Source organism: Aedes albopictus, unplaced genomic scaffold (assembly GCF_035046485.1).
Source record: "Aedes albopictus strain Foshan unplaced genomic scaffold, AalbF5 HiC_scaffold_765, whole genome shotgun sequence".
In the NCBI taxonomy this organism is placed as follows: Eukaryota; Metazoa; Arthropoda; class Insecta; order Diptera; family Culicidae; genus Aedes; species Aedes albopictus.
The window spans coordinates 714-20,781 of NW_026917604.1; the positions used below are offsets into that span (position 1 = coordinate 714).

The following is a 20,068-nucleotide window of genomic DNA, read 5'->3' on the forward strand; positions in this document are numbered from 1 at the left end:
CGAGTGCTAACCCGGTTTAGCAATGACAGGCCGCTGGCGAGACTCCTTTACTCGCCAAGTGGCCAAACGCTAGATTAGATTGTTTTTCGCAGTAGATGGAAAATGGCGTTTTGGAAACATGTTACCAAAAAATTTTACAATATTTTGCGAACACTCGGTTAGTGGACGACCATGACTGCATCCCTAACACAGACATCATAATCAAACACCGCGCAGTTGCCAGATTTACCTTCATTCATTCGTTTACCCTATCTAGTGAGTGTTACTCTATCTACCCATCGAGATGTCTGAAGTTGCCGCTGAAGCCGCTGCCGCAGCTCCTGCTGCCTCGCCTGCCAAGGCCAAGAAGCCAAGGGCCCCCAAGGGACAGGGCAAGCCGAAGAAGCCGTCGACTCATCCCCCAGTGAACGATATGGTTGTTGCTGCTATCAAAACCCTGAAGGAGCGCAACGGGTCGTCCCTGCAGGCCATCAAGAAGTACATCGCTGCCAACTACAAGTGCGATGTCGCCAAGCTGGCCCCATTCCTCAAGAAGGCCCTGAAGAACGGCGTCGAGAAGGGCAAGTTTGTCCAAACCAAAGGAACTGGCGCATCCGGATCGTTCAAGCTGAAGGCTGAGGCCAAGAAAGCCGCCGGCGAGAAAAAGCCCAAGAAGGCCGGTGAGAAGAAAGCCAAGAAGGCTACCGGAGAGAAGAAGAAGGCAGCCAAGAAACCAGCTGGCGAAAAGAAAGCCAAGAAACCAGCTGGCGAGAAGAAAGCCAAGAAGCCAGCTGCGGCGAAGAAAGCCAAAGCTGCTGGTGCAAAGGCCGCCAAGAAGGCCGGAGGTGTGAAGAAGGCTGCTGCCCCGAAGCAAAAGGCCACCAAACCTTCCAAGACTGCTGCCAAGAAGCCGAAGACCCCGAAGCCGAAGAAGGCCGCCCCAGCCAAGAAAGCTGCCGCAAAGAAGACCGCCGCCAAGAAGTAAGCGACAGCGCTGTATCGCCAGTCGCCATACTGCCAAACAGTATCCCACTATCAAATCAGTCCTTTTCAGGACTACCAGCTTTGATTTTACTGAAGAGTTGCACGGAATATCCTAACGGATGACAGATACAACTGCCTTTGTTCGTCCTCGTCAAGTAGGCGTAGTCCTACGTCAAAACTTGCACATTTAAATTCATGGCCATCTATCTCGGTCTGATTACTTTTTCGCAAAATAAATCCCGCAGATGCCAAGCCGGGAAAGAGACGCGTAAGCGCGGATCTAAAAATTCGAGTCGTCGCTTTCGTCGCCAACGTAGACAATCATTCGATTTCACGCCATGGTGCTAGTCGCAATACAATTCTACCGGATGCCAAGGTATAAAATACAGCCGTAGTCCTACGTCAAAACTTACCGGACCGAACTAGAAACGTAGCCCCACGCTACGCCGCTACAAGCATAGCAGTCCCATGTGCATTTTTGGCAATGTTGATATTTTGCCACTTATTGAATATTGAGCGTCACACTTCAATCAAACTCGAAATCAAACATGTCGAGTTTGGTTGATGTTTGAACACGATTTGGCACTTATACTTCATAGTTGAGGCAATTTACGCTGTCGAACTTTGGACGCGATTTTCCCGATTGTCTGTTTTTGCACATGGGACATTTATGAGCCCACCGGCAGTACGTTGATCTTTAAACATTTGAATTCATGTCATCTAAAATTGTAATATGATCTTCTTTTTTTTTGTTTTTTTTTTTTTTTTTTTTTTTGCGGTCCAATTTAACCATATGTACGGACCGATTCATACATGCTGCACCGAGGCGGATTGATATGCTGCTTTGAAATCCGTGATCGAGATGCACGTTGCCTCCAATGCGGTACAGCCACGAACGATGCTCGTACGCCATTGAAGTCCCGGGTAGGGAAGCATGCACATGATTGAAACGGTTTCATTCGTTTGGAAAAGTTTGCCGGCTTTACTGGACATTAAGCTTGTAAATTTGTAAAACCAATCATAACCTAACCTGGATTACGTTGGATTTGTTTCGTTATGGTGTTCAGTCGTAATCTAAACTGGATTACGTTGATCTGTTTCGTTATTGTGTTCAGCCTGGAACGTTCCAGCGCTCGATTGATGGCAGCGTGGCATTACAAATGGAGATGACTAGTGCACATTGTCTGGCGTGTTGCATACATAAAATCAAACATCGCCAACGCAGATGTGTACGCACTCTCGCTGCTGGTTTGTGTGGCAGAAAATTGACCCTTCAACTCTTTTGTGAATACGTTCGGTGGCCCTGAAAAGGGCCGTTTTTGTACAAGCAGAAAAAAACGAATGTGATTTAACCTCCGAAACCGTACAGAGTGCGTCCCTGTCGCTTCAGAGCGTAGACAACATCCATAGCGGTAACGGTTTTGCGCTTGGCGTGTTCAGTGTAGGTGACGGCATCACGGATGACGTTTTCCAGGAACACCTTCAGCACACCACGAGTTTCCTCGTAGATGAGACCGGAGATACGCTTGACTCCACCACGACGTGCCAGACGACGGATGGCAGGCTTGGTGATACCCTGGATGTTATCACGCAAGACCTTGCGATGACGCTTGGCGCCTCCTTTTCCGAGTCCTTTACCTCCCTTGCCACGGCCAGTCATTTTGGATGTTTGCTTCTGTGCTCGACTACGGTTGCAACGAAACTGATGCTATTCGACCGCGATGTTTGCCGCTTTTATACCTACGCGAGGGGTTACTTCTTCCTGCCATTCGTGCTCTTCCTATTCTTTCGGGGCTTGTGATTGGTTCGCTGCGATGAAGCGAGCATATAAAAGAGGACAACCAAAAGTTGACCCTCATTCTATCGCATCGTTTCAACGTATTCGTTTGGATTCCTAATCTACGATGGCTCGTACCAAGCAAACTGCCCGTAAGTCCACCGGAGGAAAAGCTCCTCGCAAGCAGCTGGCCACCAAGGCTGCTCGCAAGAGTGCCCCAGCCACCGGAGGAGTCAAGAAGCCCCACCGTTATCGGCCAGGAACTGTCGCTCTGCGTGAAATTCGTCGCTACCAGAAATCCACTGAGCTGCTGATCCGCAAGCTCCCATTCCAGCGTCTGGTTCGTGAAATCGCTCAGGACTTCAAGACTGACCTGCGCTTCCAGAGCTCGGCCGTCATGGCCCTGCAGGAAGCTAGCGAGGCCTACCTGGTCGGTCTGTTCGAAGATACCAACCTGTGCGCCATCCACGCTAAGCGTGTCACGATCATGCCCAAGGACATCCAGCTGGCTCGTCGCATCCGTGGAGAACGCGCTTAAATTTGTTCTGCGTTATTTATTGCTCTAAAAAACGGCCCTTTTCAGGGCCACTATACAACTTTCCCAAAAGAGTTGACGGGAATTTCCTTCCACTGGTGGAGTTGGAGTGCTGGAGTAGTGGCAGTCCCCTGGTAGTATGTGAAATAAATGAGCAGTGACAATCCCCTGTACGATGTGATGATAACTAACGGGTCAAGTTAGTTGTGATGTGTGATGGACAAGAAGAGCGACGACGCATTTATGCTGATGAATATGTACGTTTGCTATTGTTGTTTAGTCCGTACTAGGCACTGTTTGTAAATAACTTTCTCCTGTGACACGCAATCTCGGCACAGGTACTAGACGATAGAATGATTCGGTACCGTAGGAGGGCTGCACTGTGCTGCGATTACGACAAACATGGCCCTCCTAGCCACCGTTTTCCGTCTGTCCGTTATGCTTTTCTATATTGTATCCCATCGCAGCCAGAGCTAGACGAAGCTGGCGAGCAGGTAACGACATTTTCGGTCCGTTCAAAACTAACACAGCCGGACGGATAGGTAAAGAAAACCCCGCTATCGTTAAGGCAAGCCTTTTCCTTTGCAGGTACGATAGCAATACGATTGCTGCTGCAGATTTACGATTTACCTCCATTCGTATGGGCATCGCTTACAGTACAAACTGAGTCGATTCCGATAAATTTTAGTGGCAAACTGTATCGCAGTACGCGAAAGTTACCACGTGTCTACACAGTATACAACATTCTACTTTATGGGCACACATTTCTCACTCATTCGCTCTGTTCCTGTACTTCCTGTTTAACCGCCCAGTACACGGGGACTGAGGCATACTAACAGTCAGAGTAAGAAACGAGTGTTTTACACCGTAATGTAATCAAATTCAAAACAACTCTCTATCCGGGAAATGAATATTGTCGTCCTGAAAAGGACGGTTTTGGTTTGATGCACGTGGTCGTCGAACGAGCGGAAAGTAATTTAGGCCTTCTTTTCGGTCTTCTTGGGCAGCAGAACAGCCTGGATGTTTGGCAGGACACCACCCTGGGCAATGGTGACGCCAGACAGCAGTTTGTTCAATTCTTCGTCGTTGCGGATGGCCAACTGCAGATGACGGGGGATGATTCTGGTTTTCTTGTTGTCACGAGCAGCGTTTCCTGCCAACTCGAGGACTTCAGCAGCCAGATACTCCATCACGGCAGCCAAGTAGACGGGGGCACCGGCACCGACACGCTCGGCATAGTTGCCCTTCCTCAGCAGACGGTGGATACGACCGACCGGGAACTGCAATCCAGCACGGTTGGAACGGGACTTTGCCTTTCCCTTAACTTTGCCTCCTTTGCCGCGGCCAGACATTGTGAGTTGGTAGTGTTGAGTTTTACTAACGGAGATACGTTCACAAAGCGTACGTAAGCTGTACTGATGGCGAATCCACGGAACGGAGGTTATTTTATACCTGCGTAGCACAGCGCCGTACCCATACCAGGGAGGGGAAAGCGAAACGAATAAAATGACAAACAAACTAAAGGGGCAGGACAGTGCTCGCTATTCTAGGGGTATAAAAGAGAACCACTCCACTCGGTAGGCATCAGTTTCAGTTTCCTTTTGGATCGATAACAACCTCAACGTAGCACGATGGCACCGAAAACCAGCGGAAAGGCCGCCAAGAAATCCGGCAAGGCCCAGAAGAACATTGTCAAGGGTGACAAGAAGAAGAAGAAGCAGCGCAGGAAGGAAAGCTACGCTATCTACATCTACAAGGTGTTGAAGCAAGTCCACCCGGACACTGGCGTCTCGTCGAAGGCTATGAGCATCATGAACAGCTTCGTCAACGACATCTTCGAACGCATTGCCGCCGAAGCCTCCCGTCTGGCTCACTACAACAAGCGCTCGACTATCACCTCTCGCGAAATTCAGACCGCCGTCCGTCTTCTGCTCCCAGGAGAGTTGGCCAAGCACGCCGTTTCCGAAGGCACCAAGGCCGTCACCAAGTACACCAGCTCCAAGTAAATGACGACCAGTACCGGATAATCGCATCAAAACCAAAAGGCCCTTTTCAGGGCCACTATACCATTCCAAAAAAGAGTTAATTTTGAAATAATGACCCTTCGAACCGACTTGCGACACTTACGACCCATTCAGGGACGTACCCTACACACATTTTTTGCTGCACATGAGTGGAACAAACCAACCCTGAGCAAGCTTTGGCTTAGCAAACTGCTGTTCAGCTAGTTCTGTTTCTCGGGTGCTCACCTTTAGCAAAGAGATGATCGATTTTCCAACCAGACGGCCTTGGGAGTGGGGTTTCCATAGGAATCATGGGAAACATTGAACATTTTACAAAGCATACTGAGAATTTTCTCGAACCGACTGTAACACTACTACGACTCATCCCTCTCCCTGTGCCAAGCAGGGATGGCGACGATTTACTGCTGCCACTGTGACATGCTTGCAGCTAGTTGAAATAATTAAAAAAAAAAAAAAAGGCTCGTCGCATAACTTGACGCTCAAATAACCATCATTCAGTCATCAGCAATCGTCAATTATTGAAAACCAGTTTTCTTGCTCGAAATCCAAAAACCGTCAATGAAAATTATTTCACTGCTATCCGGATGCAGGGTAGAGTTCAGTGATAAATTTTCATTACCATTGGTTGTGATTTCCTGCTTTTGATTTTCTGGTAAAGGATGATGGTCTGTTTCCTCTTAAGGCTTTACGGGGCGTCATGCTTACATGTGATGAACAATCGACTAAGTTTTCAGTTGGATCAGTCCACTGGAACTGGAGATTTGCATCGTCAAACTTTCGAGGGTAATGGTGGTGAAAGAGACGGAAGATAGCAAAATTAGCACGGTGTCCCGTATCACCTTAACTAAATGTGCATTTTCCGCATTTCCAATACTTCTCACGCCGCGGAGGGTTGCCTAGGTTGCTATCAGACTCGTGTGACGTAGGGCATAGAATCGCCGACCAACGGTCCAATGTCAGCACAACCGGGGCATGCCATTTCCACTATCAAGCGTTTGAGGTGAAATCCACCGGAAATGCGTAGCGTCCACGGTCAGGGTCTAACAAAGCATCGTCAGGATCATCGTGACGTTGATGTCCCGATCGGACAATCCTCCAGGTTCCGGAGAAAGAAGTCCGGATCGTTGCTGTGCTATTATTATAAACCTTTGCACGTACTGCAAACAAGACAGCAATTCTGCCCAGTTATGATAGTTTATTTATGGTGGACTGGACAGTTCCGCACCACGGTGAATATCCTCGTGGTGATTGTGTGCACACGATACTGGCGGGAGGCTGGGCTCTGGCAGTTCACATTTGTTCACAAATCAAACTTACAGTTACCAAATTACATTATTTTCATTTTGGATTACTGTGGCGTTAATGACTTGGGCAAAGGCATTGCTCGGCTCTGGCCAACTACTATCTGGGGGCTACGTTGGATGGTTTCGGTTCGTATGCTTGGTAGCCGTATGACCCGACATGAACTTAGTATGCATTATTACACGGAACTGTCCTACGGGTGTAGTTTGAAGTATCTTTTTCCGGAAGAAATTGCATTATATTGTACTGTCCAAAGTTCTCCTAAACCAAGCGCTCAACATCGCCTGTTAGCACTTGGAAGGACTTTCTTTGTGGTCCATTCTGCAGCAGTTCCTAACCGAATCTGCGCTAGATTTAGATGCCGCTGAATAGAGGAATCGTTGGCCTTTTATAATTCACTACCGACAAGGGCGATTGCATTGTTTCAATAGCGACTATTGATTGTTTTGTCAAGCGAACCCACACCATATGAGCGATGGGTGCTGCGACGACACGTTTTTGCCATGGCATTCCGAGTGCTAACCCGGTTTAGCAATGACAGGCCGCTGGCGAGACTCCTTTACTCGCCAAGTGGCCAAACGCTAGATTAGATTGTTTTTCGCAGTAGATGGAAAATGGCGTTTTGGAAACATGTTACCAAAAAATTTTACAATATTTTGCGAACACTCGGTTAGTGGACGACCATGACTGCATCCCTAACACAGACATCATAATCAAACACCGCGCAGTTGCCAGATTTACCTTCATTCATTCGTTTACCCTATCTAGTGAGTGTTACTCTATCTACCCATCGAGATGTCTGAAGTTGCCGCTGAAGCCGCTGCCGCAGCTCCTGCTGCCTCGCCTGCCAAGGCCAAGAAGCCAAGGGCCCCCAAGGGACAGGGCAAGCCGAAGAAGCCGTCGACTCATCCCCCAGTGAACGATATGGTTGTTGCTGCTATCAAAACCCTGAAGGAGCGCAACGGGTCGTCCCTGCAGGCCATCAAGAAGTACATCGCTGCCAACTACAAGTGCGATGTCGCCAAGCTGGCCCCATTCCTCAAGAAGGCCCTGAAGAACGGCGTCGAGAAGGGCAAGTTTGTCCAAACCAAAGGAACTGGCGCATCCGGATCGTTCAAGCTGAAGGCTGAGGCCAAGAAAGCCGCCGGCGAGAAAAAGCCCAAGAAGGCCGGTGAGAAGAAAGCCAAGAAGGCTACCGGAGAGAAGAAGAAGGCAGCCAAGAAACCAGCTGGCGAAAAGAAAGCCAAGAAACCAGCTGGCGAGAAGAAAGCCAAGAAGCCAGCTGCGGCGAAGAAAGCCAAAGCTGCTGGTGCAAAGGCCGCCAAGAAGGCCGGAGGTGTGAAGAAGGCTGCTGCCCCGAAGCAAAAGGCCACCAAACCTTCCAAGACTGCTGCCAAGAAGCCGAAGACCCCGAAGCCGAAGAAGGCCGCCCCAGCCAAGAAAGCTGCCGCAAAGAAGACCGCCGCCAAGAAGTAAGCGACAGCGCTGTATCGCCAGTCGCCATACTGCCAAACAGTATCCCACTATCAAATCAGTCCTTTTCAGGACTACCAGCTTTGATTTTACTGAAGAGTTGCACGGAATATCCTAACGGATGACAGATACAACTGCCTTTGTTCGTCCTCGTCAAGTAGGCGTAGTCCTACGTCAAAACTTGCACATTTAAATTCATGGCCATCTATCTCGGTCTGATTACTTTTTCGCAAAATAAATCCCGCAGATGCCAAGCCGGGAAAGAGACGCGTAAGCGCGGATCTAAAAATTCGAGTCGTCGCTTTCGTCGCCAACGTAGACAATCATTCGATTTCACGCCATGGTGCTAGTCGCAATACAATTCTACCGGATGCCAAGGTATAAAATACAGCCGTAGTCCTACGTCAAAACTTACCGGACCGAACTAGAAACGTAGCCCCACGCTACGCCGCTACAAGCATAGCAGTCCCATGTGCATTTTTGGCAATGTTGATATTTTGCCACTTATTGAATATTGAGCGTCACACTTCAATCAAACTCGAAATCAAACATGTCGAGTTTGGTTGATGTTTGAACACGATTTGGCACTTATACTTCATAGTTGAGGCAATTTACGCTGTCGAACTTTGGACGCGATTTTCCCGATTGTCTGTTTTTGCACATGGGACATTTATGAGCCCACCGGCAGTACGTTGATCTTTAAACATTTGAATTCATGTCATCTAAAATTGTAATATGATCTTCTTTTTTTTTGTTTTTTTTTTTTTTTTTTTTTTTGCGGTCCAATTTAACCATATGTACGGACCGATTCATACATGCTGCACCGAGGCGGATTGATATGCTGCTTTGAAATCCGTGATCGAGATGCACGTTGCCTCCAATGCGGTACAGCCACGAACGATGCTCGTACGCCATTGAAGTCCCGGGTAGGGAAGCATGCACATGATTGAAACGGTTTCATTCGTTTGGAAAAGTTTGCCGGCTTTACTGGACATTAAGCTTGTAAATTTGTAAAACCAATCATAACCTAACCTGGATTACGTTGGATTTGTTTCGTTATGGTGTTCAGTCGTAATCTAAACTGGATTACGTTGATCTGTTTCGTTATTGTGTTCAGCCTGGAACGTTCCAGCGCTCGATTGATGGCAGCGTGGCATTACAAATGGAGATGACTAGTGCACATTGTCTGGCGTGTTGCATACATAAAATCAAACATCGCCAACGCAGATGTGTACGCACTCTCGCTGCTGGTTTGTGTGGCAGAAAATTGACCCTTCAACTCTTTTGTGAATACGTTCGGTGGCCCTGAAAAGGGCCGTTTTTGTACAAGCAGAAAAAAACGAATGTGATTTAACCTCCGAAACCGTACAGAGTGCGTCCCTGTCGCTTCAGAGCGTAGACAACATCCATAGCGGTAACGGTTTTGCGCTTGGCGTGTTCAGTGTAGGTGACGGCATCACGGATGACGTTTTCCAGGAACACCTTCAGCACACCACGAGTTTCCTCGTAGATGAGACCGGAGATACGCTTGACTCCACCACGACGTGCCAGACGACGGATGGCAGGCTTGGTGATACCCTGGATGTTATCACGCAAGACCTTGCGATGACGCTTGGCGCCTCCTTTTCCGAGTCCTTTACCTCCCTTGCCACGGCCAGTCATTTTGGATGTTTGCTTCTGTGCTCGACTACGGTTGCAACGAAACTGATGCTATTCGACCGCGATGTTTGCCGCTTTTATACCTACGCGAGGGGTTACTTCTTCCTGCCATTCGTGCTCTTCCTATTCTTTCGGGGCTTGTGATTGGTTCGCTGCGATGAAGCGAGCATATAAAAGAGGACAACCAAAAGTTGACCCTCATTCTATCGCATCGTTTCAACGTATTCGTTTGGATTCCTAATCTACGATGGCTCGTACCAAGCAAACTGCCCGTAAGTCCACCGGAGGAAAAGCTCCTCGCAAGCAGCTGGCCACCAAGGCTGCTCGCAAGAGTGCCCCAGCCACCGGAGGAGTCAAGAAGCCCCACCGTTATCGGCCAGGAACTGTCGCTCTGCGTGAAATTCGTCGCTACCAGAAATCCACTGAGCTGCTGATCCGCAAGCTCCCATTCCAGCGTCTGGTTCGTGAAATCGCTCAGGACTTCAAGACTGACCTGCGCTTCCAGAGCTCGGCCGTCATGGCCCTGCAGGAAGCTAGCGAGGCCTACCTGGTCGGTCTGTTCGAAGATACCAACCTGTGCGCCATCCACGCTAAGCGTGTCACGATCATGCCCAAGGACATCCAGCTGGCTCGTCGCATCCGTGGAGAACGCGCTTAAATTTGTTCTGCGTTATTTATTGCTCTAAAAAACGGCCCTTTTCAGGGCCACTATACAACTTTCCCAAAAGAGTTGACGGGAATTTCCTTCCACTGGTGGAGTTGGAGTGCTGGAGTAGTGGCAGTCCCCTGGTAGTATGTGAAATAAATGAGCAGTGACAATCCCCTGTACGATGTGATGATAACTAACGGGTCAAGTTAGTTGTGATGTGTGATGGACAAGAAGAGCGACGACGCATTTATGCTGATGAATATGTACGTTTGCTATTGTTGTTTAGTCCGTACTAGGCACTGTTTGTAAATAACTTTCTCCTGTGACACGCAATCTCGGCACAGGTACTAGACGATAGAATGATTCGGTACCGTAGGAGGGCTGCACTGTGCTGCGATTACGACAAACATGGCCCTCCTAGCCACCGTTTTCCGTCTGTCCGTTATGCTTTTCTATATTGTATCCCATCGCAGCCAGAGCTAGACGAAGCTGGCGAGCAGGTAACGACATTTTCGGTCCGTTCAAAACTAACACAGCCGGACGGATAGGTAAAGAAAACCCCGCTATCGTTAAGGCAAGCCTTTTCCTTTGCAGGTACGATAGCAATACGATTGCTGCTGCAGATTTACGATTTACCTCCATTCGTATGGGCATCGCTTACAGTACAAACTGAGTCGATTCCGATAAATTTTAGTGGCAAACTGTATCGCAGTACGCGAAAGTTACCACGTGTCTACACAGTATACAACATTCTACTTTATGGGCACACATTTCTCACTCATTCGCTCTGTTCCTGTACTTCCTGTTTAACCGCCCAGTACACGGGGACTGAGGCATACTAACAGTCAGAGTAAGAAACGAGTGTTTTACACCGTAATGTAATCAAATTCAAAACAACTCTCTATCCGGGAAATGAATATTGTCGTCCTGAAAAGGACGGTTTTGGTTTGATGCACGTGGTCGTCGAACGAGCGGAAAGTAATTTAGGCCTTCTTTTCGGTCTTCTTGGGCAGCAGAACAGCCTGGATGTTTGGCAGGACACCACCCTGGGCAATGGTGACGCCAGACAGCAGTTTGTTCAATTCTTCGTCGTTGCGGATGGCCAACTGCAGATGACGGGGGATGATTCTGGTTTTCTTGTTGTCACGAGCAGCGTTTCCTGCCAACTCGAGGACTTCAGCAGCCAGATACTCCATCACGGCAGCCAAGTAGACGGGGGCACCGGCACCGACACGCTCGGCATAGTTGCCCTTCCTCAGCAGACGGTGGATACGACCGACCGGGAACTGCAATCCAGCACGGTTGGAACGGGACTTTGCCTTTCCCTTAACTTTGCCTCCTTTGCCGCGGCCAGACATTGTGAGTTGGTAGTGTTGAGTTTTACTAACGGAGATACGTTCACAAAGCGTACGTAAGCTGTACTGATGGCGAATCCACGGAACGGAGGTTATTTTATACCTGCGTAGCACAGCGCCGTACCCATACCAGGGAGGGGAAAGCGAAACGAATAAAATGACAAACAAACTAAAGGGGCAGGACAGTGCTCGCTATTCTAGGGGTATAAAAGAGAACCACTCCACTCGGTAGGCATCAGTTTCAGTTTCCTTTTGGATCGATAACAACCTCAACGTAGCACGATGGCACCGAAAACCAGCGGAAAGGCCGCCAAGAAATCCGGCAAGGCCCAGAAGAACATTGTCAAGGGTGACAAGAAGAAGAAGAAGCAGCGCAGGAAGGAAAGCTACGCTATCTACATCTACAAGGTGTTGAAGCAAGTCCACCCGGACACTGGCGTCTCGTCGAAGGCTATGAGCATCATGAACAGCTTCGTCAACGACATCTTCGAACGCATTGCCGCCGAAGCCTCCCGTCTGGCTCACTACAACAAGCGCTCGACTATCACCTCTCGCGAAATTCAGACCGCCGTCCGTCTTCTGCTCCCAGGAGAGTTGGCCAAGCACGCCGTTTCCGAAGGCACCAAGGCCGTCACCAAGTACACCAGCTCCAAGTAAATGACGACCAGTACCGGATAATCGCATCAAAACCAAAAGGCCCTTTTCAGGGCCACTATACCATTCCAAAAAAGAGTTAATTTTGAAATAATGACCCTTCGAACCGACTTGCGACACTTACGACCCATTCAGGGACGTACCCTACACACATTTTTTGCTGCACATGAGTGGAACAAACCAACCCTGAGCAAGCTTTGGCTTAGCAAACTGCTGTTCAGCTAGTTCTGTTTCTCGGGTGCTCACCTTTAGCAAAGAGATGATCGATTTTCCAACCAGACGGCCTTGGGAGTGGGGTTTCCATAGGAATCATGGGAAACATTGAACATTTTACAAAGCATACTGAGAATTTTCTCGAACCGACTGTAACACTACTACGACTCATCCCTCTCCCTGTGCCAAGCAGGGATGGCGACGATTTACTGCTGCCACTGTGACATGCTTGCAGCTAGTTGAAATAATTAAAAAAAAAAAAAAAGGCTCGTCGCATAACTTGACGCTCAAATAACCATCATTCAGTCATCAGCAATCGTCAATTATTGAAAACCAGTTTTCTTGCTCGAAATCCAAAAACCGTCAATGAAAATTATTTCACTGCTATCCGGATGCAGGGTAGAGTTCAGTGATAAATTTTCATTACCATTGGTTGTGATTTCCTGCTTTTGATTTTCTGGTAAAGGATGATGGTCTGTTTCCTCTTAAGGCTTTACGGGGCGTCATGCTTACATGTGATGAACAATCGACTAAGTTTTCAGTTGGATCAGTCCACTGGAACTGGAGATTTGCATCGTCAAACTTTCGAGGGTAATGGTGGTGAAAGAGACGGAAGATAGCAAAATTAGCACGGTGTCCCGTATCACCTTAACTAAATGTGCATTTTCCGCATTTCCAATACTTCTCACGCCGCGGAGGGTTGCCTAGGTTGCTATCAGACTCGTGTGACGTAGGGCATAGAATCGCCGACCAACGGTCCAATGTCAGCACAACCGGGGCATGCCATTTCCACTATCAAGCGTTTGAGGTGAAATCCACCGGAAATGCGTAGCGTCCACGGTCAGGGTCTAACAAAGCATCGTCAGGATCATCGTGACGTTGATGTCCCGATCGGACAATCCTCCAGGTTCCGGAGAAAGAAGTCCGGATCGTTGCTGTGCTATTATTATAAACCTTTGCACGTACTGCAAACAAGACAGCAATTCTGCCCAGTTATGATAGTTTATTTATGGTGGACTGGACAGTTCCGCACCACGGTGAATATCCTCGTGGTGATTGTGTGCACACGATACTGGCGGGAGGTTGGGCTCTGGCAGTTCACATTTGTTCACAAATCAAACTTACAGTTACCAAATTACATTATTTTCATTTTGGATTACTGTGGCGTTAATGACTTGGGCAAAGGCATTGCTCGGCTCTGGCCAACTACTATCTGGGGGCTACGTTGGATGGTTTCGGTTCGTATGCTTGGTAGCCGTATGACCCGACATGAACTTAGTATGCATTATTACACGGAACTGTCCTACGGGTGTAGTTTGAAGTATCTTTTTCCGGAAGAAATTGCATTATATTGTACTGTCCAAAGTTCTCCTAAACCAAGCGCTCAACATCGCCTGTTAGCACTTGGAAGGACTTTCTTTGTGGTCCATTCTGCAGCAGTTCCTAACCGAATCTGCGCTAGATTTAGATGCCGCTGAATAGAGGAATCGTTGGCCTTTTATAATTCACTACCGACAAGGGCGATTGCATTGTTTCAATAGCGACTATTGATTGTTTTGTCAAGCGAACCCACACCATATGAGCGATGGGTGCTGCGACGACACGTTTTTGCCATGGCATTCCGAGTGCTAACCCGGTTTAGCAATGACAGGCCGCTGGCGAGACTCCTTTACTCGCCAAGTGGCCAAACGCTAGATTAGATTGTTTTTCGCAGTAGATGGAAAATGGCGTTTTGGAAACATGTTACCAAAAAATTTTACAATATTTTGCGAACACTCGGTTAGTGGACGACCATGACTGCATCCCTAACACAGACATCATAATCAAACACCGCGCAGTTGCCAGATTTACCTTCATTCATTCGTTTACCCTATCTAGTGAGTGTTACTCTATCTACCCATCGAGATGTCTGAAGTTGCCGCTGAAGCCGCTGCCGCAGCTCCTGCTGCCTCGCCTGCCAAGGCCAAGAAGCCAAGGGCCCCCAAGGGACAGGGCAAGCCGAAGAAGCCGTCGACTCATCCCCCAGTGAACGATATGGTTGTTGCTGCTATCAAAACCCTGAAGGAGCGCAACGGGTCGTCCCTGCAGGCCATCAAGAAGTACATCGCTGCCAACTACAAGTGCGATGTCGCCAAGCTGGCCCCATTCCTCAAGAAGGCCCTGAAGAACGGCGTCGAGAAGGGCAAGTTTGTCCAAACCAAAGGAACTGGCGCATCCGGATCGTTCAAGCTGAAGGCTGAGGCCAAGAAAGCCGCCGGCGAGAAAAAGCCCAAGAAGGCCGGTGAGAAGAAAGCCAAGAAGGCTACCGGAGAGAAGAAGAAGGCAGCCAAGAAACCAGCTGGCGAAAAGAAAGCCAAGAAACCAGCTGGCGAGAAGAAAGCCAAGAAGCCAGCTGCGGCGAAGAAAGCCAAAGCTGCTGGTGCAAAGGCCGCCAAGAAGGCCGGAGGTGTGAAGAAGGCTGCTGCCCCGAAGCAAAAGGCCACCAAACCTTCCAAGACTGCTGCCAAGAAGCCGAAGACCCCGAAGCCGAAGAAGGCCGCCCCAGCCAAGAAAGCTGCCGCAAAGAAGACCGCCGCCAAGAAGTAAGCGACAGCGCTGTATCGCCAGTCGCCATACTGCCAAACAGTATCCCACTATCAAATCAGTCCTTTTCAGGACTACCAGCTTTGATTTTACTGAAGAGTTGCACGGAATATCCTAACGGATGACAGATACAACTGCCTTTGTTCGTCCTCGTCAAGTAGGCGTAGTCCTACGTCAAAACTTGCACATTTAAATTCATGGCCATCTATCTCGGTCTGATTACTTTTTCGCAAAATAAATCCCGCAGATGCCAAGCCGGGAAAGAGACGCGTAAGCGCGGATCTAAAAATTCGAGTCGTCGCTTTCGTCGCCAACGTAGACAATCATTCGATTTCACGCCATGGTGCTAGTCGCAATACAATTCTACCGGATGCCAAGGTATAAAATACAGCCGTAGTCCTACGTCAAAACTTACCGGACCGAACTAGAAACGTAGCCCCACGCTACGCCGCTACAAGCATAGCAGTCCCATGTGCATTTTTGGCAATGTTGATATTTTGCCACTTATTGAATATTGAGCGTCACACTTCAATCAAACTCGAAATCAAACATGTCGAGTTTGGTTGATGTTTGAACACGATTTGGCACTTATACTTCATAGTTGAGGCAATTTACGCTGTCGAACTTTGGACGCGATTTTCCCGATTGTCTGTTTTTGCACATGGGACATTTATGAGCCCACCGGCAGTACGTTGATCTTTAAACATTTGAATTCATGTCATCTAAAATTGTAATATGATCTTCTTTTTTTTTGTTTTTTTTTTTTTTTTTTTTTTTGCGGTCCAATTTAACCATATGTACGGACCGATTCATACATGCTGCACCGAGGCGGATTGATATGCTGCTTTGAAATCCGTGATCGAGATGCACGTTGCCTCCAATGCGGTACAGCCACGAACGATGCTCGTACGCCATTGAAGTCCCGGGTAGGGAAGCATGCACATGATTGAAACGGTTTCATTCGTTTGGAAAAGTTTGCCGGCTTTACTGGACATTAAGCTTGTAAATTTGTAAAACCAATCATAACCTAACCTGGATTACGTTGGATTTGTTTCGTTATGGTGTTCAGTCGTAATCTAAACTGGATTACGTTGATCTGTTTCGTTATTGTGTTCAGCCTGGAACGTTCCAGCGCTCGATTGATGGCAGCGTGGCATTACAAATGGAGATGACTAGTGCACATTGTCTGGCGTGTTGCATACATAAAATCAAACATCGCCAACGCAGATGTGTACGCACTCTCGCTGCTGGTTTGTGTGGCAGAAAATTGACCCTTCAACTCTTTTGTGAATACGTTCGGTGGCCCTGAAAAGGGCCGTTTTTGTACAAGCAGAAAAAAACGAATGTGATTTAACCTCCGAAACCGTACAGAGTGCGTCCCTGTCGCTTCAGAGCGTAGACAACATCCATAGCGGTAACGGTTTTGCGCTTGGCGTGTTCAGTGTAGGTGACGGCATCACGGATGACGTTTTCCAGGAACACCTTCAGCACACCACGAGTTTCCTCGTAGATGAGACCGGAGATACGCTTGACTCCACCACGACGTGCCAGACGACGGATGGCAGGCTTGGTGATACCCTGGATGTTATCACGCAAGACCTTGCGATGACGCTTGGCGCCTCCTTTTCCGAGTCCTTTACCTCCCTTGCCACGGCCAGTCATTTTGGATGTTTGCTTCTGTGCTCGACTACGGTTGCAACGAAACTGATGCTATTCGACCGCGATGTTTGCCGCTTTTATACCTACGCGAGGGGTTACTTCTTCCTGCCATTCGTGCTCTTCCTATTCTTTCGGGGCTTGTGATTGGTTCGCTGCGATGAAGCGAGCATATAAAAGAGGACAACCAAAAGTTGACCCTCATTCTATCGCATCGTTTCAACGTATTCGTTTGGATTCCTAATCTACGATGGCTCGTACCAAGCAAACTGCCCGTAAGTCCACCGGAGGAAAAGCTCCTCGCAAGCAGCTGGCCACCAAGGCTGCTCGCAAGAGTGCCCCAGCCACCGGAGGAGTCAAGAAGCCCCACCGTTATCGGCCAGGAACTGTCGCTCTGCGTGAAATTCGTCGCTACCAGAAATCCACTGAGCTGCTGATCCGCAAGCTCCCATTCCAGCGTCTGGTTCGTGAAATCGCTCAGGACTTCAAGACTGACCTGCGCTTCCAGAGCTCGGCCGTCATGGCCCTGCAGGAAGCTAGCGAGGCCTACCTGGTCGGTCTGTTCGAAGATACCAACCTGTGCGCCATCCACGCTAAGCGTGTCACGATCATGCCCAAGGACATCCAGCTGGCTCGTCGCATCCGTGGAGAACGCGCTTAAATTTGTTCTGCGTTATTTATTGCTCTAAAAAACGGCCCTTTTCAGGGCCACTATACAACTTTCCCAAAAGAGTTGACGGGAATTTCCTTCCACTGGTGGAGTTGGAGTGCTGGAGTAGTGGCAGTCCCCTGGTAGTATGTGAAATAAATGAGCAGTGACAATCCCCTGTACGATGTGATGATAACTAACGGGTCAAGTTAGTTGTGATGTGTGATGGACAAGAAGAGCGACGACGCATTTATGCTGATGAATATGTACGTTTGCTATTGTTGTTTAGTCCGTACTAGGCACTGTTTGTAAATAACTTTCTCCTGTGACACGCAATCTCGGCACAGGTACTAGACGATAGAATGATTCGGTACCGTAGGAGGGCTGCACTGTGCTGCGATTACGACAAACATGGCCCTCCTAGCCACCGTTTTCCGTCTGTCCGTTATGCTTTTCTATATTGTATCCCATCGCAGCCAGAGCTAGACGAAGCTGGCGAGCAGGTAACGACATTTTCGGTCCGTTCAAAACTAACACAGCCGGACGGATAGGTAAAGAAAACCCCGCTATCGTTAAGGCAAGCCTTTTCCTTTGCAGGTACGATAGCAATACGATTGCTGCTGCAGATTTACGATTTACCTCCATTCGTATGGGCATCGCTTACAGTACAAACTGAGTCGATTCCGATAAATTTTAGTGGCAAACTGTATCGCAGTACGCGAAAGTTACCACGTGTCTACACAGTATACAACATTCTACTTTATGGGCACACATTTCTCACTCATTCGCTCTGTTCCTGTACTTCCTGTTTAACCGCCCAGTACACGGGGACTGAGGCATACTAACAGTCAGAGTAAGAAACGAGTGTTTTACACCGTAATGTAATCAAATTCAAAACAACTCTCTATCCGGGAAATGAATATTGTCGTCCTGAAAAGGACGGTTTTGGTTTGATGCACGTGGTCGTCGAACGAGCGGAAAGTAATTTAGGCCTTCTTTTCGGTCTTCTTGGGCAGCAGAACAGCCTGGATGTTTGGCAGGACACCACCCTGGGCAATGGTGACGCCAGACAGCAGTTTGTTCAATTCTTCGTCGTTGCGGATGGCCAACTGCAGATGACGGGGGATGATTCTGGTTTTCTTGTTGTCACGAGCAGCGTTTCCTGCCAACTCGAGGACTTCAGCAGCCAGATACTCCATCACGGCAGCCAAGTAGACGGGGGCACCGGCACCGACACGCTCGGCATAGTTGCCCTTCCTCAGCAGACGGTGGATACGACCGACCGGGAACTGCAATCCAGCACGGTTGGAACGGGACTTTGCCTTTCCCTTAACTTTGCCTCCTTTGCCGCGGCCAGACATTGTGAGTTGGTAGTGTTGAGTTTTACTAACGGAGATACGTTCACAAAGCGTACGTAAGCTGTACTGATGGCGAATCCACGGAACGGAGGTTATTTTATACCTGCGTAGCACAGCGCCGTACCCATACCAGGGAGGGGAAAGCGAAACGAATAAAATGACAAACAAACTAAAGGGGCAGGACAGTGCTCGCTATTCTAGGGGTATAAAAGAGAACCACTCCACTCGGTAGGCATCAGTTTCAGTTTCCTTTTGGATCGATAACAACCTCAACGTAGCACGATGGCACCGAAAACCAGCGGAAAGGCCGCCAAGAAATCCGGCAAGGCCCAGAAGAACATTGTCAAGGGTGACAAGAAGAAGAAGAAGCAGCGCAGGAAGGAAAGCTACGCTATCTACATCTACAAGGTGTTGAAGCAAGTCCACCCGGACACTGGCGTCTCGTCGAAGGCTATGAGCATCATGAACAGCTTCGTCAACGACATCTTCGAACGCATTGCCGCCGAAGCCTCCCGTCTGGCTCACTACAACAAGCGCTCGACTATCACCTCTCGCGAAATTCAGACCGCCGTCCGTCTTCTGCTCCCAGGAGAGTTGGCCAAGCACGCCGTTTCCGAAGGCACCAAGGCCGTCACCAAGTACACCAGCTCCAAGTAAATGACGACCAGTACCGGATAATCGCATCAAAACCAAAAGGCCCTTTTCAGGGCCACTATACCATTCCAAAAAAGAGTTAATTTTGAAATAATGACCCTTCGAACCGACTTGCGACACTTACGACCCATTCAGGGACGTACCCTACACACATTTTTTGCTGCACATGAGTGGAACAAACCAACCCTGAGCAAGCTTTGGCTTAGCAAACTGCTGTTCAGCTAGTTCTGTTTCTCGGGTGCTCACCTTTAGCAAAGAGATGATCGATTTTCCAACCAGACGGCCTTGGGAGTGGGGTTTCCATAGGAATCATGGGAAACATTGAACATTTTACAAAGCATACTGAGAATTTTCTCGAACCGACTGTAACACTACTACGACTCATCCCTCTCCCTGTGCCAAGCAGGGATGGCGACGATTTACTGCTGCCACTGTGACATGCTTGCAGCTAGTTGAAATAATTAAAAAAAAAAAAAAAAAGGCTCGTCGCATAACTTGACGCTCAAATAACCATCATTCAGTCATCAGCAATCGTCAATTATTGAAAACCAGTTTTCTTGCTCG

At 48.5% G+C, this 20,068-nt stretch overlaps 13 protein-coding genes across 13 annotated transcripts; 7 read left to right on the forward strand and 6 right to left on the reverse strand.

The window, feature by feature from the left end:
* The first annotated feature begins 222 nt into the window (after window positions 1-222).
* Window positions 223-1,041, forward strand: LOC109407175 (histone H1-like). Its single transcript, XM_019680160.3, has one exon. The coding sequence runs from the start codon at window positions 284-286 to the stop codon at window positions 962-964; it is 681 nt and encodes a 226-aa protein (XP_019535705.3). The 5' UTR covers window positions 223-283; the 3' UTR covers window positions 965-1,041.
* A 1,253-nt stretch (window positions 1,042-2,294) lies between these two features.
* LOC115255220 (histone H4) lies at window positions 2,295-2,779 on the reverse strand. Its single transcript, XM_029853164.2, has one exon. The coding sequence runs from the start codon at window positions 2,621-2,623 to the stop codon at window positions 2,312-2,314; it is 312 nt and encodes a 103-aa protein (XP_029709024.1). The 5' UTR covers window positions 2,624-2,779; the 3' UTR covers window positions 2,295-2,311.
* Window positions 2,780-4,184: 1,405 nt separating this feature from the next.
* LOC109397481 (histone H2A) lies at window positions 4,185-4,707 on the reverse strand. Its single transcript, XM_019669774.3, has one exon. The coding sequence runs from the start codon at window positions 4,625-4,627 to the stop codon at window positions 4,253-4,255; it is 375 nt and encodes a 124-aa protein (XP_019525319.1). The 5' UTR covers window positions 4,628-4,707; the 3' UTR covers window positions 4,185-4,252.
* Window positions 4,708-4,801: 94 nt separating this feature from the next.
* Window positions 4,802-5,521, forward strand: LOC115255208 (histone H2B). Its single transcript, XM_029853151.2, has one exon. It carries the CDS (start codon window positions 4,907-4,909, stop codon window positions 5,279-5,281), a length of 375 nt encoding a protein of 124 aa, XP_029709011.1. The 5' UTR covers window positions 4,802-4,906; the 3' UTR covers window positions 5,282-5,521.
* A 1,816-nt stretch (window positions 5,522-7,337) lies between these two features.
* Window positions 7,338-8,154, forward strand: LOC115255201 (histone H1-like). Its single transcript, XM_029853143.2, has one exon. It carries the CDS (start codon window positions 7,397-7,399, stop codon window positions 8,075-8,077), a length of 681 nt encoding a protein of 226 aa, XP_029709003.1. The 5' UTR covers window positions 7,338-7,396; the 3' UTR covers window positions 8,078-8,154.
* Window positions 8,155-9,407: 1,253 nt separating this feature from the next.
* LOC109407174 (histone H4) lies at window positions 9,408-9,906 on the reverse strand. The gene has a single exon (XM_019680159.3). It carries the CDS (start codon window positions 9,734-9,736, stop codon window positions 9,425-9,427), a length of 312 nt encoding a protein of 103 aa, XP_019535704.1. The 5' UTR covers window positions 9,737-9,906; the 3' UTR covers window positions 9,408-9,424.
* A 1,391-nt stretch (window positions 9,907-11,297) lies between these two features.
* Window positions 11,298-11,825, reverse strand: LOC109397503 (histone H2A). Its single transcript, XM_019669804.3, has one exon. It carries the CDS (start codon window positions 11,738-11,740, stop codon window positions 11,366-11,368), a length of 375 nt encoding a protein of 124 aa, XP_019525349.1. The 5' UTR covers window positions 11,741-11,825; the 3' UTR covers window positions 11,298-11,365.
* Window positions 11,826-11,915: 90 nt separating this feature from the next.
* On the forward strand, window positions 11,916-12,634 carry LOC115255205 (histone H2B). Its single transcript, XM_029853148.2, has one exon. It carries the CDS (start codon window positions 12,020-12,022, stop codon window positions 12,392-12,394), a length of 375 nt encoding a protein of 124 aa, XP_029709008.1. The 5' UTR covers window positions 11,916-12,019; the 3' UTR covers window positions 12,395-12,634.
* Window positions 12,635-14,450: 1,816 nt separating this feature from the next.
* Window positions 14,451-15,267, forward strand: LOC109397491 (histone H1-like). Its single transcript, XM_029853163.2, has one exon. It carries the CDS (start codon window positions 14,510-14,512, stop codon window positions 15,188-15,190), a length of 681 nt encoding a protein of 226 aa, XP_029709023.1. The 5' UTR covers window positions 14,451-14,509; the 3' UTR covers window positions 15,191-15,267.
* Window positions 15,268-16,520: 1,253 nt separating this feature from the next.
* On the reverse strand, window positions 16,521-16,995 carry LOC115255204 (histone H4). Its single transcript, XM_029853147.2, has one exon. The coding sequence runs from the start codon at window positions 16,847-16,849 to the stop codon at window positions 16,538-16,540; it is 312 nt and encodes a 103-aa protein (XP_029709007.2). The 5' UTR covers window positions 16,850-16,995; the 3' UTR covers window positions 16,521-16,537.
* A 41-nt stretch (window positions 16,996-17,036) lies between these two features.
* LOC115255203 (histone H3) lies at window positions 17,037-17,523 on the forward strand. The gene has a single exon (XM_029853146.2). It carries the CDS (start codon window positions 17,094-17,096, stop codon window positions 17,502-17,504), a length of 411 nt encoding a protein of 136 aa, XP_029709006.2. The 5' UTR covers window positions 17,037-17,093; the 3' UTR covers window positions 17,505-17,523.
* An 887-nt stretch (window positions 17,524-18,410) lies between these two features.
* LOC109407185 (histone H2A) lies at window positions 18,411-18,935 on the reverse strand. Its single transcript, XM_019680168.3, has one exon. It carries the CDS (start codon window positions 18,851-18,853, stop codon window positions 18,479-18,481), a length of 375 nt encoding a protein of 124 aa, XP_019535713.1. The 5' UTR covers window positions 18,854-18,935; the 3' UTR covers window positions 18,411-18,478.
* Window positions 18,936-19,027: 92 nt separating this feature from the next.
* Window positions 19,028-19,747, forward strand: LOC134284773 (histone H2B). The gene has a single exon (XM_062844034.1). The coding sequence runs from the start codon at window positions 19,133-19,135 to the stop codon at window positions 19,505-19,507; it is 375 nt and encodes a 124-aa protein (XP_062700018.1). The 5' UTR covers window positions 19,028-19,132; the 3' UTR covers window positions 19,508-19,747.
* The last annotated feature ends 321 nt before the right edge of the window (window positions 19,748-20,068 follow it).

Coding starts and splice junctions, on each gene's coding strand:
- LOC109407175 (XM_019680160.3), top strand. CDS start 284: ATGTCTGAAGTTGCCGCTGAAGCCGCTGCCGCAGCTCCTGCTGCCTCG.
- LOC115255220 (XM_029853164.2), bottom strand. CDS start 2,623: ATGACTGGCCGTGGCAAGGGAGGTAAAGGACTCGGAAAAGGAGGCGCC.
- LOC109397481 (XM_019669774.3), bottom strand. CDS start 4,627: ATGTCTGGCCGCGGCAAAGGAGGCAAAGTTAAGGGAAAGGCAAAGTCC.
- LOC115255208 (XM_029853151.2), top strand. CDS start 4,907: ATGGCACCGAAAACCAGCGGAAAGGCCGCCAAGAAATCCGGCAAGGCC.
- LOC115255201 (XM_029853143.2), top strand. CDS start 7,397: ATGTCTGAAGTTGCCGCTGAAGCCGCTGCCGCAGCTCCTGCTGCCTCG.
- LOC109407174 (XM_019680159.3), bottom strand. CDS start 9,736: ATGACTGGCCGTGGCAAGGGAGGTAAAGGACTCGGAAAAGGAGGCGCC.
- LOC109397503 (XM_019669804.3), bottom strand. CDS start 11,740: ATGTCTGGCCGCGGCAAAGGAGGCAAAGTTAAGGGAAAGGCAAAGTCC.
- LOC115255205 (XM_029853148.2), top strand. CDS start 12,020: ATGGCACCGAAAACCAGCGGAAAGGCCGCCAAGAAATCCGGCAAGGCC.
- LOC109397491 (XM_029853163.2), top strand. CDS start 14,510: ATGTCTGAAGTTGCCGCTGAAGCCGCTGCCGCAGCTCCTGCTGCCTCG.
- LOC115255204 (XM_029853147.2), bottom strand. CDS start 16,849: ATGACTGGCCGTGGCAAGGGAGGTAAAGGACTCGGAAAAGGAGGCGCC.
- LOC115255203 (XM_029853146.2), top strand. CDS start 17,094: ATGGCTCGTACCAAGCAAACTGCCCGTAAGTCCACCGGAGGAAAAGCT.
- LOC109407185 (XM_019680168.3), bottom strand. CDS start 18,853: ATGTCTGGCCGCGGCAAAGGAGGCAAAGTTAAGGGAAAGGCAAAGTCC.
- LOC134284773 (XM_062844034.1), top strand. CDS start 19,133: ATGGCACCGAAAACCAGCGGAAAGGCCGCCAAGAAATCCGGCAAGGCC.